A 15,201-nucleotide genomic window follows, 5' to 3' on the forward strand; every position below is an offset into this window, starting at 1 on the left:
TTAATCTGTATTAAAATGCTATTACTGTAGACAAATTATCCTCGTCCAGTGATAATTTCATTAAACATCTGTTAAGAGTTACACAGTTCTGAGCACTGAAAATGTTTGACTTCCTTCATCAAGGCACCCTACACGGAATAAATCAGCACTTCTTAATGAATTTATTCTGTTGAACAAGCTGAATTTGAAGGTTAGAGGTGAGCGTCACATACTTAGCAAAGCACTTTGGTAGAGGTAGTAGCTGAAGTCAACCAGAGTTACGTTTTTGCCCTTGGATATTTACACAGGAGCTGTGCATGAGTAGGTGACTGAAAACAGAATAGGTTGTAGCTCTAGTTATTTTAAGAGAAGATCGTAACTTCTGAGGGGAGGCCTAATGTATTCCTCCCACATGAGAGCTATTCTTGCCAGTATAACGCACTAAGGGGTTTCCTTTCTCCAATTAGTTCTGTGTCATTAGCCTTTCTTCTACTTCTAGGATTGATGGGGCGCGCAAAATAGCGTAGGGTGCTTTAGTTTCTTTTAATGTACATCTAAGGAGTTGTACTCTCGTGTGTCTAAAAGAGCACTTTTAAATTTTAAAAATGCATCTGCACAGGAAATTATGAACATGTGCCCTGAGGAAGAGTGCAAACATCTATTTGGCTTTTGTGGTTGTACCTGCGCTCTGTGACACCTTAGCTCACAATATAATTTCTGTGGTTTACCAGGGAAAAAGAACCAAAACGGTGGCAGCTTCTCTCCTGCCCCTTATATGCTTTTAAAAATATGCAAAACATTAGAAAATAATAGAAAAGTGAAATAGTTACTTTAACTTCTTTTTGGACTAGGATTCCTGTGTTTTAAATTCTGGTAGGGAGGACTACTGGATTGTTTTTTCTGACTCTGTGCTCTGGAGGCCTTGTACTTTCTATGCAGAGCACATTTGTATTTGTTTATGGTAGGTTTTGTGATACTGAACACTTACTGTAAATAAACTTCAAGAGCATAGGGTTTTTTTCTTTTCTTGGAGGGTGACACTGGTTGCTTTTTGCCTCATTGAGCAGTGGCTCGTGCTAGGCTGTGGCTGATGGCTGCCCTGGTTGAGGCTGAGGTAATCTGTAGTTCCCTACGGTTTTAGTCCTCCCTGCTCGGCTTGAAACACTTTACATGACTGTTGCGGTTTCTGGGGCAAAGCCTTGGCTCCGCTAGCTTCCTCAGGCATGTACAGGGGAGGGAAATGGAAGAGCGTATGAACTGGTCTGTGAGCTTTGAATGAAAGCTGTACTGTATGTGGCCTACAACAAAAAATGCTCTTTGGAGGCTTTTAAAGCTGTATGCTAGAACTATTTAAACATATTTTGGAAATGAGAAAATGACTGGTATTAAGAGGAACTGAGAAAAGGAAGAACAGTAATGTGGAAGGGAAAAAGAGAGAGCTAAGGAAAGTCATGGGAGGAAAGCCTGTTTCTCTGTGGCCAGTTTGGGGAGCTGGAGGAGGAGGCTGGGCTCTGTGTTACTGCTGCCATGCAGTAGGGACTGATGTCCAACATGGCTTGAAGCTGAAATGGCAAAAGGCATGCTGAATCCTATGGCTGCTCCTTGTGGGAAAGTGGGGTTTGGACACCTGATCTGGGCTCATCACTGAAATTCTTGAATGGTCGAGAGGGAACACTTCATTACAGAGTGTTAAATCATTTGGTGGTTCCTGCATTCAGGAATACTGCATAACAGAATTGTCTCATGTTATCTTCTGCTTTGCTTCTGTGTAACAGTTGATAGTGAAGCTATGTGATGTGCACTTGCCTTCCAGTCTTAGGAGCTTAATTATTTAAGGTGTTTTCTTTTTCAAGGAAGGAGAGCAGATGATAGGAATAAGCCGAGATAAAGAATTAGGTCAAGTCTCTTCCCCTGGTAACCAAATGAGCAACAGTGACCAAAAAAAATAATTGGTGGTGGTAATTTCTACAGTAAAAAATTCCTACTTACTCAAATGCAATGTCCTGAAACTCATTTGTAGAGCATTTTGATGAGATAGCTTATAATGATATTGTCAATAGAAACTGGACTACAATTGCTCCACCTATCCTCTGAGAAAATGTCTCTGGTTTCCAGGAAATGCCGAAGCAACTATTTCTATACACACACATATGCCATTTTATTCTCTAAGTAACGAAGTGAAACAGAAGACAACTCACCAAGGCAGGCTAACTTGGAGGACAGGAAAGGAGCAAGTGGAATAATTTCTGCTGCACAAAGGGATGCCAGTTTGAGATGATCATGGAGTTAAATTCTGGAGTAGAACTTGAGATTTGAAACTTGCTGAATGCTTGATAAACCATAGGCTGCCTGTGGAGGATCTGGACAAACACTTCAGTTCTGTCATGCCTGTGAGACAGGAACAGTACTTCCCCACCAGAAGTATGCTTTGAGACAGATTCATTAGTGGAAGTATTTATGCTCTTCCATAAACAAACCTAAACACAAATTAAGTATTTTTCTTGCTGTTGTTGTTTCTAGCGTTGTTTAAGGTTTATTCCATTGGTAAACCATGTGCATGCATCAATATATAGTTGTGTATCAATGGCTCTGTGACTCTGCTTCTCATTCAGAATAGATTTTTCCTGTCATGGTGGGATGTACCAGCTTTGGGGAGAAGTGTAACTGTAAGGTATCTTAAAGGAACTTGAGTTGCCACTGCCCATGGCCCCCTTGAATTAAGAATTTTGATTTATGTGGTTTGGATCTTTTGCATAGATTCCTCAGTGGTTGAAGGAATTTAGCTTGTGGTGTTTTGGGTTTCAGGGTTTGGGTAGGATAGACACACACACATATATTTAATTCTGGAAGTCTTCTTTCATGCACGTGTCTGAGATTAGTTTAGATTATTCTGTCGTATGAGAAAAACTTTGTTTTGCTTTTGCACTGGTGTTAAAACTGGGACTGGTCAAGATTGAATCAATACATTAGTGTCTAACAGTGCATGTGTCATAACCACAGAGAATTCTTCAGTGGTGTAACTGTTTCACTTGCTCTGACTGTCCTGCAGAGTTCCAAAGTACTTGCAAAGAAGGAGCTCTCCTACATGCCTGTCATTGGCTGGATGTGGTATTTCCTAGAGATAGTCTTCTGCAAGCGTAAGTGGGAGGAAGATCGGAAAACAGTCATGCAGAAGTTGCTGAATCTCCGGGACTACCCTGAAAACTTTTGGGTAAGTGATAACTAACAAGTGGAGTGTGAGGTTCTGTAGTGCCTGGGAGGGACGAAGGGCATAGACAGTATGTGATGGTTGCCAGGTTGCTCCAGAGAACTGTAATTCACGAGCTTCCTGGCAGTATCAGGAGAATATTCTCCAAGAAATGAACTCTCTCTTGAATTTCTCATGTAGTAGTCTGTCTTGCCTCGATTCTTCCTCTGTAGTATGGAGCCCTGCAGATGTTATTCCAAAAATGTCTCCACTGTGATCCATTCAGTAAACTTTGTGGTCCTCTAAATACAGGAGCTGGAGAGGGGTAGATGGTGGTTCATGGTGGTGTAACAGATGCACGTGACAATGTTGTATTGAAACACATTAGCTGTGTTCTTTACCTAAGCTCCCCTCGCGCCCTAGATGGCAGAGCTCATACTAGTATTTTCTCCTTCCTTTCCCCTGTGATCCTGCCATTCCTGTGAAGTCGCTAGCTCAGATGTGGCCCAGTAGATGTGGAAACCACAGATAAGCACCTGGTCTGGGGCCATTAGGTGTGTTACAGGGAGAGGATTGGTGCCACCTTTCTGTAACAGGAAAGGTTTTTTTTGCATCACCATCATTTTTTTGGTATTGAGCTTGTCTGGGACTTCCTAACGTGGGAACGCAAAGCCTTTGAGTTTTTTCTCTTCTCAATAATCAGAGAAATTCTAGTTCTTTTGAGCTGGTGATGATGAGAGAGGGATTCAGTTAAGGAAATGGTATTCTTAAGCAGCCTCTCAAAAGCCTATAGAAACTGTTGCTTAGGAAGTGGCTTCCTAGTGAAAGATGTATATGCTGTGTCTCATATTTTCAGAAACAAAACTTTTTTTTTTAAAATTGTCATTGATTTAAATAAGAGCTAAGCAATCAAAACTAAGTTCTGTGCTTCGATAACGATTAAATGACTTCCAGGCAGGACATTGTCTAGTAAAGGAACAATTCTTGGTTTCTAGTTCCAGCCTCTCGCACAGGGATTTGCCTGTGCTCTGTGACTCTTAAAAGGTGTTGAATACCTTTCTGTACCACCTACGCAGTTCAGCTCCAATTCGTGAGCACAAACCACCAGCATACTCTGTATACTGCTGTAGAGGGATTACTAAGGAGGAACTACGCCTGCAGTAAGGGAGATACAGTTGCTGACATACACCAGAGGTTATTGCAGTGTGGACTTTTAATCTGCCTTTGTATCATGACATAATGTCAAAAGGCACATCAGCAGCACTTTGGAAGGTAGAAAGACAGAGCGTGCTAAGGGGGCTAGGAGAATTTTCTCATCATTTTAGGTTTCATATAGCTGTTTAACATGATGCATATGATCAATGAGTAAAAGTGCTCTTAGATGATCTGGAACTGAAGTTGGCTGCTTGGCTAGTTTCTTCAGTCTGTCTTTGTTGGCTAAATCTTTGCTGTGGGTTATGAGAACTTAGCTTGTGCAATTTGGTAATGCTCCCTGATGTTTTAGTTTGCATTCAAGCTTGGCAGAAAGCACGTGAGCAAGTGGTAAATCTCAAAAAATCTGTTTTCTCTCCCTGGCCTGCCAGTGGCAAAATTGTAATCATGCATGTCTGAGCTCTGAGGCTTGCATCTACTGCCTTGCATCTGTTACCAGCTCGGGCATTGGCATCCAAGTTACTGTCTGCAGTTGTCAGTGGTCCTCATGCCATAGTGAAAGCAAGTGGGTTGGAGTGAGGGCCGACAAGCTGGGCACTGAAACATCTCCTAGAAATGTGTTTGGTTTAGACGCTTAGCAAGTTTTAGATATCATGACACTTGAATACTTCACCATCAGTGAGACATTTGCAACAGGAGGCATGCTTGAAGTGTTTTCTAACATCTCCATCGTTAGAGATGGAGTGACCTGTTTAGAGAAATAGTGTAATTTTGATAGCAAGAAGCAGAGCAGATGTTAAAGCCTAAAGGCTAGATAGAGTTCAAACAAGAGCATGGCAAGTTGGATGGGTGCAGGTAATTGAGAGGGTTTGGATTTGGGTTTTTGGGCTGTGTTGTATTTTTCTGTTGTTGGTGGGTTTTTTTGTTTGGTTGGTTGGGTTTTTGGTTCTTTTTTTTTTTTTTTATTACTGCAGGGCAATTAAATTACGTAAATGAGTATGTGGCTACACCTGTCTTTGCTAGGAGTGTTCATTTGGGCTGTGCTGGTGGGAATTAGAGAGGCCTCTGGTTAGACAGATGTAGCAGACCTGAGTTGCTGCCTAACTGTAGTTCTCTCTTGGTTTCAGTTCCTGATTCATTGCGAGGGCACAAGGTTCACAGAACAGAAGCACCAGATTAGCATGCAGGTAGCCGAAGCCAAAGGCCTGCCCAAGCTCAAGTATCACCTACTGCCACGAACGAAAGGATTTGCTGTCACCGTGCAGTGTTTGAGAAATGTAGGTAAGGAAAGTCACAGGCAATAATGCTAAATGGTTATTTCATCTAACTGCTGTCACTTTGCCATGCTCTTTTTTTCCTTGTAGCATATGTCCTAGCAGAAAAGCCCTGGGACCCTTCTGACCTTTCTTCCACTAGCCTGAAAAAATTAAAGATTAGGTTTTCCTAACAAAGTTCTGGGCTTCTTGGTTATTTTTTTTAATAGTTTTGTTTTGGTGTCTGTTGCTGTGAGTCTGCATCGGGGGATCTCTAGTTGCATGTTTCATACCTATTACCAAAGGGTAATATTTCTTGGTATTTACTAAGCAGTCCTGTTCTAAATTAAGCAAATACATCACTAGAGAATCTGAGGCCCTGTGTCTTAAATTCTCGTGGTAAATACCTGCCTCAAATAACACCATTTAAAAATCAAAAAATATTTTGCTTTAAATTTCTGTCTAGATGTATTTTAGAGGTTCTCCATGGAGCTGGGGGAGTAGAACTTGACTGAAGATACATGTAGGTGATACTTTAAAATAAATTATATCTACATTACAGAACATGAGTTTTTCTTTGTTAACATTGTTCTGAACCCCCCACCCGCCAGTTATTTCTGGCTACTTGAGTTTGCCAACTTTAAAGTGACATCAGTAAGAACATGGCACACGTGCCTTTGAAGTGATTTTTCTTCGACTAACACAAACCATCAAAGTCATGTACATTGCGTTGTACTTCATGGGCAAAGTAAAAACAATGCTGTGTATCCATAATGCTGCAGTATCTTTGGGGTTTGGTAGATTTGTGTGTTGTTAGAAGGCTGATATATAAGAAAGACAAAGTGGTTAGTGGTTTAGAAGAAAATGTTCTAGCTTTACTGAAGTTAATGTCAAAACTTCTTTTGTCTTTGAAGACATGTTTTCATGTGGCATATCTGGGATAGCTGCTGTAAAAAAAAGCTTTGCAGTCAGCTGTCTTGCTATCTGTCAAGTTTTTTCTACATATCCTCTTGCAAGTCAGGTAGATGATAGCACTGTTCCAGCTTGTCAGACATCCACAACTTCCCACCCCTAAAATGGATAGCATAGCTTGGATCTATCCTGATATGAGAAAAAGAGGTAAGTTATGTGCAGCATCTAGTAACTCCCTTAAGGGCACAGTTTAACCTTTGCTTTGAATAAGGGTGACCGTTTTGCTGAGGGTGGGAGGAGGAAAGCTTGGAAACATAGAACATCTGAGTCAAAACTCTTTGACCCCCAGTGCCCTGAGCTATGAATCAGAGACAGGTTATTTTGGTGTCAGTTTTGTTCTTTTCACTACTCTGTGTAAAGCAAGTGAAACATGGTATGATTGTGGACACGTAGGTGATTTGTGGGAAAACATTTCAAAAGGAAACAATTCTAGTGAACCCAAGTGGCATTTGTAAAAAGTTTTGGGCGTTCATGTAATGCACTACAGTAACACTTCTCAGGATCCTGAATATTTGAAATACCTTCAGAAAAAGAAGACTCAGATTCCTAGATTACTTATATGCTTAGGGAAGTGTATGTCACTACCTCATTCCAGAAGCTGGGACTTGCTAGATTAAACAGGGTATGGCTAATAAGAAGGTAGTATTTCCCTGTGAGGGTTCAAGCACAGAGAGTCATAACTTCTCATAGATAGCTTTTATTGAAACTCTATAGCTTAAAAACCCAGCCAACAAATCTCTGAGGGAAACAGCTGATGACCCCAGACTGGTGTTAGAAATTCTGGGTATGCTGTTATACTTGACTTGTTGCTTTTTGCAATGAGAGGGAGATAGTAAGTTACGTGGGGTTACTATATGTGTCTCTCCTGTAGAGACAAGGAATACATGTGAAGAGCATTTGAAAGACCTTTGTAAACAATACCTTATTTTTAGAGCTCCTTGTAATATTAATATGGGCAGGAAGTCCATAAATGTGTTTTTAGTAGAGAGCATTATGGAAGTCTCTTTTGACAGTCCATAATCTAGAAATGTAAGTTCTATCTAGAAATCATTCCTTTCTTGCATGAATACTGATAGGATTTGACCACTTATCTCTGTTAACCTGCACTGACATTTGGTGCCCATGTTACAGCAGTAGCGTATTGTTGTAGGTGTCAGTATATGAGGAGGCTGTATGCTGTAGTAATTTGGGCAATTTTATTATTTTTTTTTAATATTTATGTTGGTAAATAGTACTGTTCGACTTGTTCCCTGTAAGTCCCCCAAGTCTCATTGTTAGGCTCTACCTTATAATGTGGTCTGGCAAGTGACTTTATCCCTCTATTAAAGCCTCAAATTACTTGTTCCAAAGAGCATCAGTGTGACTGCTGAATTGCTGCTCTGCCTGTGGCATCTCTAACAATCTACAGGAACGACTCTTGCAGGCTGACCTCTCTCTGGTGATACAATTCACATCCATTTCAGTTGCCAGGTTTGCAGTGGCGTATCCCTGCATGTCTCTGAAGGGAGAGACTGGTGCTGAGCTGCCTGAGCCCATTCTGGGGGCTGCCACTTAGGCTGATGCACTTTCTGCTCTTCCCCAAGGGGTGGTGGGCCTGGCTGCAGTGCCTTGCTAAGGGAGGTAGGTGCAGCATGACATAGCAGCGGAGGCAAGCCAGGTGTTTGGATCCACTTCCAGGCTGGGTGTGACAGAGGTCAGTGTTTCCTTTTTCCCCTATTCTTTGTTCCTTCTTTCTGACAAAGGGTGTGGTTCAGCCTCTCTGAGGCTGTAGTACTGTAGGATGGATGGATGCTGGTTTCTGTGGCTGGAAAGGTAATTCACCCACAATAGCAGTGATCACAGATTGGTCCTTTTTGAAACTTTTTATCAATTCTTAATGCTACCTGGTGCAGTAGTTTTGTGTTTGTTGCAAACAGGCATTGGTGACATCAGTCTGACAAGTCCCTCTGTTTTGAAAGACTACTTCAGAAGTAGTTTATTTATAATGTGCATACATGGGAAACTACCTCCATACCAGTGGTGCCGTATCTGTCAGAATAAGCAGGTGTATTTGGAGTAAAATATTTCACACAAAAGAACAGGAAAAGAACCTGCCCTCGTAACTAATTTCTTTCATGAGTGATACTGGAATTATTTTTAGAGACTTACTTTCACAAATTCGTTTGATTCTTGAAGGAGTGCTTTTAATATTTTTATGAACTTGTTCTGCTATTTTTATCAGAGGCCATCTCTACCAGTTTTGTAGTACAGACACAGTCCCCAGAAACTTCATTTCTAGAAAGTGTTTCCTGTCTTAAGCTGTTAGGTGGTGGAGTTTGCTATGTGTACTCTTCATAGAAGCGAATGAAAATACAGATCTGTTTGTAAACCACTCATCCATTACTTACAGTAAAAATAAATGTCATAAATACTGCAAAAGATACATTAACTGTTACTTCTTTTGCCTGGCTATGTATCAGACAGTTCCTTTCAGCTGTTTCTATTTAGTTAAGACTTGTGTTTTAAAACATGGCTCATGATGGATTGTAGGTAATTCCCAGTTGTGCATGCTGGGAACTACTGTCCTAGAGGGAATGCATGAGAATAAATTCCAGTGTGATGTTCTCATAGAGTTCAATATGACGGTGTTTGGGAGTTTTGTAAAGACTTTTTTTTTCCCCGTGAACTGCACTTTAGTCCTGGATTGTTTTCAGTGTTAGTGAGGCTCCTGGCATCCTCCTGAGCAAGCTGCCAGGTTTGGGAGGATGAATGATTTTTGACCAAGAGCAGTGAAATCAAAGGATTGTGTCAAGGTGGCCGTCATACCAGCAGTACAGTGAATTCAACCATTTCTTCCCCTCCCTTTCCCAGTCTTCACTTCAGACCACTGTGTGCTAGTACAAAGCTGTATGTAGGTGTACTCATTGCCTATAGATTGATTTGTCAGATGATCATTCTGGCATAATCCACCATGTCCACAAAATAATGCACGAAGTTTGAAAGGACTGTTGAGGTAAGAAAAATCCTCTCTAGATATGTAATCCGAAGATTTCTTAGGTCAAAATTAAGAAATTAAATCTTAAATTCTTACGTATGTAGCGCTCTGTCAGAATGCTGTACAAGGAACCAGAAGTTAAAGATAGGAAAAAAAGCTGGGCAGATATTAGAAAACAAACAAACAAAAAAGCACCCCTTTTGTCACAACAGCAATTCCGATGGAAAGATTTTGTTTTCAGTTATGATCTGTTCTGAGCCTTTGCAGAGACTTCCAAATACTGAATTGTGGTTGGGTTTTTTTTTAATGAAAAAGATGTTTTAAGGTAACTCTCTTGAGATTTTTTTTTTATTTCACAATTGAAGGAAAACTTCTCAAACGCTGCCTAAATTAGTCTGAGAGTGAGACAGTTACAACGTTTTCAAGATACTGTGGAGGTATTTTTTTACTTGGTTTAGAACATGAAATTTCTGGACTCTTCAGCTTTTGGATGAGAAGGTCATGAGATGTCCAATTCTAATCATGTAAATACAAAATACACATTTAATGAGAAACTATTCCAGTGTGTGACACAGCACACTAGTGCTGCTTTGACTCTGGAAGCTTTCTGGCAAATTTTAATTCTGTGCAGTCTTTTTCTTTGACACTTCTACTGTTGTTCTTTTCGTATGCTTTCAAAATGGAAAAGCTTAAGTCTTCATTTATTTTCTGTATGGATATAACAGAGGTTTGTTTACTCCTGCATATGCTGTTATTGTCTTGAATTTGGCACTGCTTCACACCAAAAGATTTCAGTGTGATAGTAAAAAGGACTGGACTGAATACCAAAACTACAGATCGGTTACAAATTGGAATGGGATATTTTTCCTGGAGTGAACACTCTGTGTTCGCTTACTCTGTGTAGGGCCATCAGCACATAAACATGTTCCTGACCAACTCTGCAGAAGTTTTTTCAGAACAGGAGAAGCATCTTCCAATGTCTCTGAACAAGCACACAATTTGTATCAAAACTCAAAGTAGACATCTTCTAAGAGATGAAAGAGTAAGTTCTGTGTTCATCATACTTTCCTTTACTACATCCCTTTTGTTAGAATAATCTCATGCTATTAAAGAATGAACTAAGAAGCTTACCCTGTATAAACCAACTTGAGCTCTTGTCTTCCTTCAATTACATTGGATTAGTAAATTAGAGTAGATTAGTAAAATCCTTCTACACTAAGAAGCTTAAAAATGGAGGTAGATAATTTCTTCAGAAAAAGCCATTTCCTACTTACATTGTACAGGGAGAGTAGCGTGCTTGAACTAGATTTTGGTTTATGTGTTGTAGTTTTTATTTTGGGCTAAAAACCTAACTGTAATAGGAAAACAATGAGGGATACAGCAGTGGCAGGGTTTTGGCCTCTGTTTTCAGGATTTCCTTGCAGCACTGAAGCTAGACTCTTCTGTTCTGTGCTATGAGCTCTGTTTTGCAGTAACAAACGACATGGTGAGTTTGTGGGGGCGGGATGTTGTGGCGAGCCTATATTTATCTTTCATAGCTAGAGGGGCTTCAAAACCGAACACAGATCTGTTCTGTGTAATAAAAGGCTTTGTTAGATGGGTCAGAAGCTCTCACAACAAAGATTCGTTGCGGTGTGTGTTATGGCAGAACTTTAGAGCCCAAAATGTAAAATATGAGAAGCTACATGTGAAGTGCGTATTAGTCACTTTTGTGGCAAAAAAAAAGTGCTGTCATTGATCTTGGAATTCGTACCACAATGCACAGTTAATTTCAGTGTCAGGAAGATTAATTGCTTTCTGGTAATTTTGTGACATAAGGAAAATAGTATCTCTAAGGATGTGTTCAAAGAAACTTTTTGGAAACACTTCATGTGGTTTAAAACAGGGAACACTTTTTTTTTTTTTTTTTTTTTTCTGTAGAAGCTGCTTGTTTATGCTGTCTTGGTTTAACTACAGACCATGTTTGCAAACACTTTTACTGTTACTACACAGAATGCAGGAGCAGCATTCTTGAGGCTGAAAGTTTGGCTGCAGTTTTGTTCTGTGGGATTCGGATGTTATATTCCTCACATGCAGCAGCCCAGCTGACACAGGTGGTCAGTTAGTCTGTCTCTGCCTTTGCTGTACAAGTGCCTCAGTTATCAGATAATGGGCATGAAGGAGACGTTGTTTTAAACCCAATTCATGGCTGCATTAAGCCCTCTTGCTGTAAGATGTGTCTCACGCACACACTTTACCCATTCTGAGTCAAACTGTATATATTTTTCATTGTATAAAGTGTGTATCTGCCTGGTTATTTACCCAGATTTGCGGGGGATTTGCGTCATTCTCAGTAAGTGGAGAAAGCTAATAGTTTTTCAACCATTTGACTCCTAGGATGTCCTAGGTATATTCACTGTCAGAAACTGTAACTGTGTTCCCTATGCCCAACATTCTGCACCTGATGGGGGAGGAGACAAGGGTGGAAAGAAAATCTTTCTGTTCTACTGGTGCAGTTCCTGAAAGGGTCACTGGTTATTTGGCTTCTTAAAGTGTGCATGTTGAATGTTCCATTGTCGTCTTTACCTTGGTGACAGCTCACACTGTGGTGCTATTGCTGATGACTTCATATTTAAATATACTCCTTGTGTGAGAGAGAATGACTGACTTCCATTTTATTACTACAGTAACCACATAATCTTTCTCTTCTTGTAGTTTCTGCTGTCTATGATTCTACTCTCAATTTTAGAAATAACGAGAATCCAACATTGCTGGGAGTTCTAAATGGAAAGAAGTATCATGCAGATTTATATGTAAGGCAAGTAATCCATATTTTAATTACTTTTTGGTATATAGGAGTGCATACTTACAATCATAATAGCATAAATAAGGAAATATTTCCAAGTAGGTAACAGATAGCAAATCTCTGCCAACCTGGCTTAACGAAACTGCAGATAAAACTCATATGGGATGGGATGGAAGGGTTTCTTGTAAAGTTCTGTGACTATAAATATGTGGGGACCCTATAAAAGTGTACAGGATCTTTTGGTGGTTTTGTTTTGTTTTGTTTGGGTTACTTTTTTTTTTTTTTTTTTTTTTTTCATTTGTGTGTCTGTCAGCTCAGCAGCAACAGTGGGGCCTCGCTCACTCTGCCAGAATTCCAAACATCTACTGAGTGTTGGGAGGGAGTGAGTAGCTTTACAACTGTCTCTGACACCATAGTTCCCACTGAGGTGGAGGCCGAGCTCAGGACTGTGCCCATCTCCATTTGGTGTAGTTGGTGTCTTTGACTGCTACTCACTCCCTGCCAAGAAGGCAGTTGTTTAATGGAAAGTTACCTGCATTCTGTATCATTAATGTTTCTATAAGTGACGAAAACCCCAGTTGCTTCCCATAATCTTAATGAGAATGGGCCAATTCCAAGGCCCTTATTCCCAGGCCAGGTTCTACCAGCAACACCCATGCTGCAGGTACTCAGAGTATGTGATGGTTTAGGGTTGGAGCATAAGAGCCTAGAATTAATCCCACAAGTGACCAGGAGTTCATCATAACGCCTTTATAGCTATAATTGACAGGTCCAGTTGGTTTATGTTAGGTACCAACATGCAGTAGAGTATGCTGGCCTTTTCTCTTCACCTCCCCTTTCCTGTCTGTTTGAAAAAATACTTTCTTCAGAACTGATTTTGTGCAACGATAAAAAGAAACTTTGTCTTGATTCCTGGGCGCAACATGAGTTTGCATTCCCCCTTGGGTCTCACGGGTAGCTCAGCCTAGTGGCCTTTTGTTGGTGTACATGGCCTGCCTAGCTAGTGTTCATGGAGGAGCAGCTGGCCCTGCACGGGCTGACCCTTCTTCCAACAGTGTAGAGGCGTGTGTCTTGCTGTGTCTCCCTTTACACCCTTCCAGCCTGCTGCAAGTCAGTCTGGCAGAGCATGGAAATTGCTTTTCGTGACTTGGGTTAGCTCTTTGGCCTTCTGTTCTTTGAGCTTTCTGAAAAACTCACAGGCAGGGTGAACCTCATGGCAAAATTTCTTTTGGCAATTAATTGGGGAACATCACAGATGTTCTTCAATATCATCCATATTTGCTTATTGAAGTGCTGTAAGTGTTGCACTCAGTAGGAGTGTGTAAAATTTGGATGGCCTTGTTTGTCTCTGCTTAAATTGTGTTGGCTTCTAATGTTTGTCATGACTTTCTTAAATAAAGGAATAAAATAGTAGTATCACATCTCTTAATCTAAGTTTGTGTCCCAGCTGTGAAAAGTGCACTCTCCTGTGCCAAAGGAAGTTAATTTGATGTTGCTCTTAATGGATATTAATTAAAATACATGCTATACTGAAAAATGTAAAATTCTTGAATATGATATTAGCGTATCTAAATGATGATGGCAAGGGGATTCTTTTCTGTCACAGGATTATTGACCAAAATTCATGAAATGTGATGAAAACTTTTTTTTGTCAAGAGAGGGTTTCCCAGTGATAGCAGCCATTTTGCTGGAAATTATCCAACCAAGCTGCACATAACAAAAATTGCAGAAATAGGAATGTTACCTCAGAAATACTAGAGTGCTTTACGCTTGGTGTAAGGAGAAGAGTTCAGGATTTTTGTCTAATGCCTAGCTGATTAAATACAGACCTGAACTCCATAGGTAGCATAATAAATTAATTCATTCAAAAACTTTGTTTGGAAACAGAAAATTGCAAACCTTTATCTAGAAAGTAGCTCTAGTGAGCTCAAACATAATGCATTACTATTTCAGAAATCTAAATTTCTGAATTTCCGGTGCATCTAAAAACTGAAGGTGGCTGTAGAAGCAAACTATACTTTGCTGATCTGGGAGCTGTTACCACAGATTAAAGGTGGAAAATGTAGTGAGTCTCCTTTCGGGTGGATAATTTGTCTGTGTAATATAAGTGCTTTTCATGGAGCTGAAGTATTTGATACTCAATTTCTCTTGTTTGCCATTGGCAGGCGGATTCCACTAGAGGAAGTCCCAGAAGATGAGCAGGAATGTTCTAACTGGCTCCACAAACTGTATCAAGAAAAGGTTGGGTTTTGTCTGCACAGCACTTAAGAGCTACGAATGCTCAGTTATTTCTACTACTAGTAGACCTTTGCAATGTGCATGTGTAGTGGTCTTGCTATGGGGACTTGGGGTGGGTTGTTTGTTTGGTTTGTTTTCCAGCATGAGTGCTGTGTTTCCCCAGACATGAACTGGTCTTGTGCTGTCAGTCATGATTGCCTTTGCTTTGTATTTGAAGAGCAACAGAAAGAAAACTTAAGCAAGCTTCGATAGAGTAGTTTTAAAATTCTTTAGAAAGTTGCATAAGGTTACAAAAAACACTTTCTCCTGGCTGGTAGAAAGATGCCCTTCCCCTTAAGGGCACCTCCTAAATCAAGTAGTGGGCTAATGAGGTATGTTTCGCTTTAGTGTATTACAGGTTTTGTGCCTTGTTTTACCCTGTCTTTTTTACCAAGGCAAAGATCCAACGTTAATAGGACAGGCTGATAAATTGCATTCACATTGTGTGCGTAGAAGGCATGCATTTAAGTTTCCCAATTACATGGGATGGGGACAGAATAATAATGACTGTGTGTTTGTAGATGCCTGCTGATTTATATTATTTTTTTCCAGATACTTTCATATGCATCTTTCAGACTTTCAGAATCTGTTTCTCTTGGGTTTTGTTTCTATGAACATATGA

The 15,201-nt window shown here is 40.2% G+C and overlaps 1 protein-coding gene across 8 annotated transcripts in view; it reads left to right on the forward strand.

Annotated features, from left to right (window-relative positions):
* The window catches only part of AGPAT4 (1-acylglycerol-3-phosphate O-acyltransferase 4), a 79,966-nt gene that overhangs the window by 50,336 nt on the left and 14,429 nt on the right, over nt 1–15,201 (forward strand). For 6 of the 8 annotated variants that reach the window (XM_040598223.1, XM_040598226.1, XM_040598227.1 and 3 more), the window contains 4 exons: nt 3,029–3,190; nt 5,446–5,599; nt 12,212–12,314; nt 14,468–14,543. In XM_040598223.1, the coding sequence (XP_040454157.1) occupies nt 3,029–3,190; nt 5,446–5,599; nt 12,212–12,314; nt 14,468–14,543 (495 nt within the window). The remainder of the gene's footprint in view (nt 1–3,028; nt 3,191–5,445; nt 5,600–12,211; nt 12,315–14,467; nt 14,544–15,201) is intronic. The other 2 variants (XM_040598229.1, XM_040598230.1) reach the window with 2 other exon arrangements.

Source organism: Falco naumanni, chromosome 6, assembly GCF_017639655.2.
Source record: "Falco naumanni isolate bFalNau1 chromosome 6, bFalNau1.pat, whole genome shotgun sequence".
In the NCBI taxonomy this organism is placed as follows: Eukaryota; Metazoa; Chordata; class Aves; order Falconiformes; family Falconidae; genus Falco; species Falco naumanni.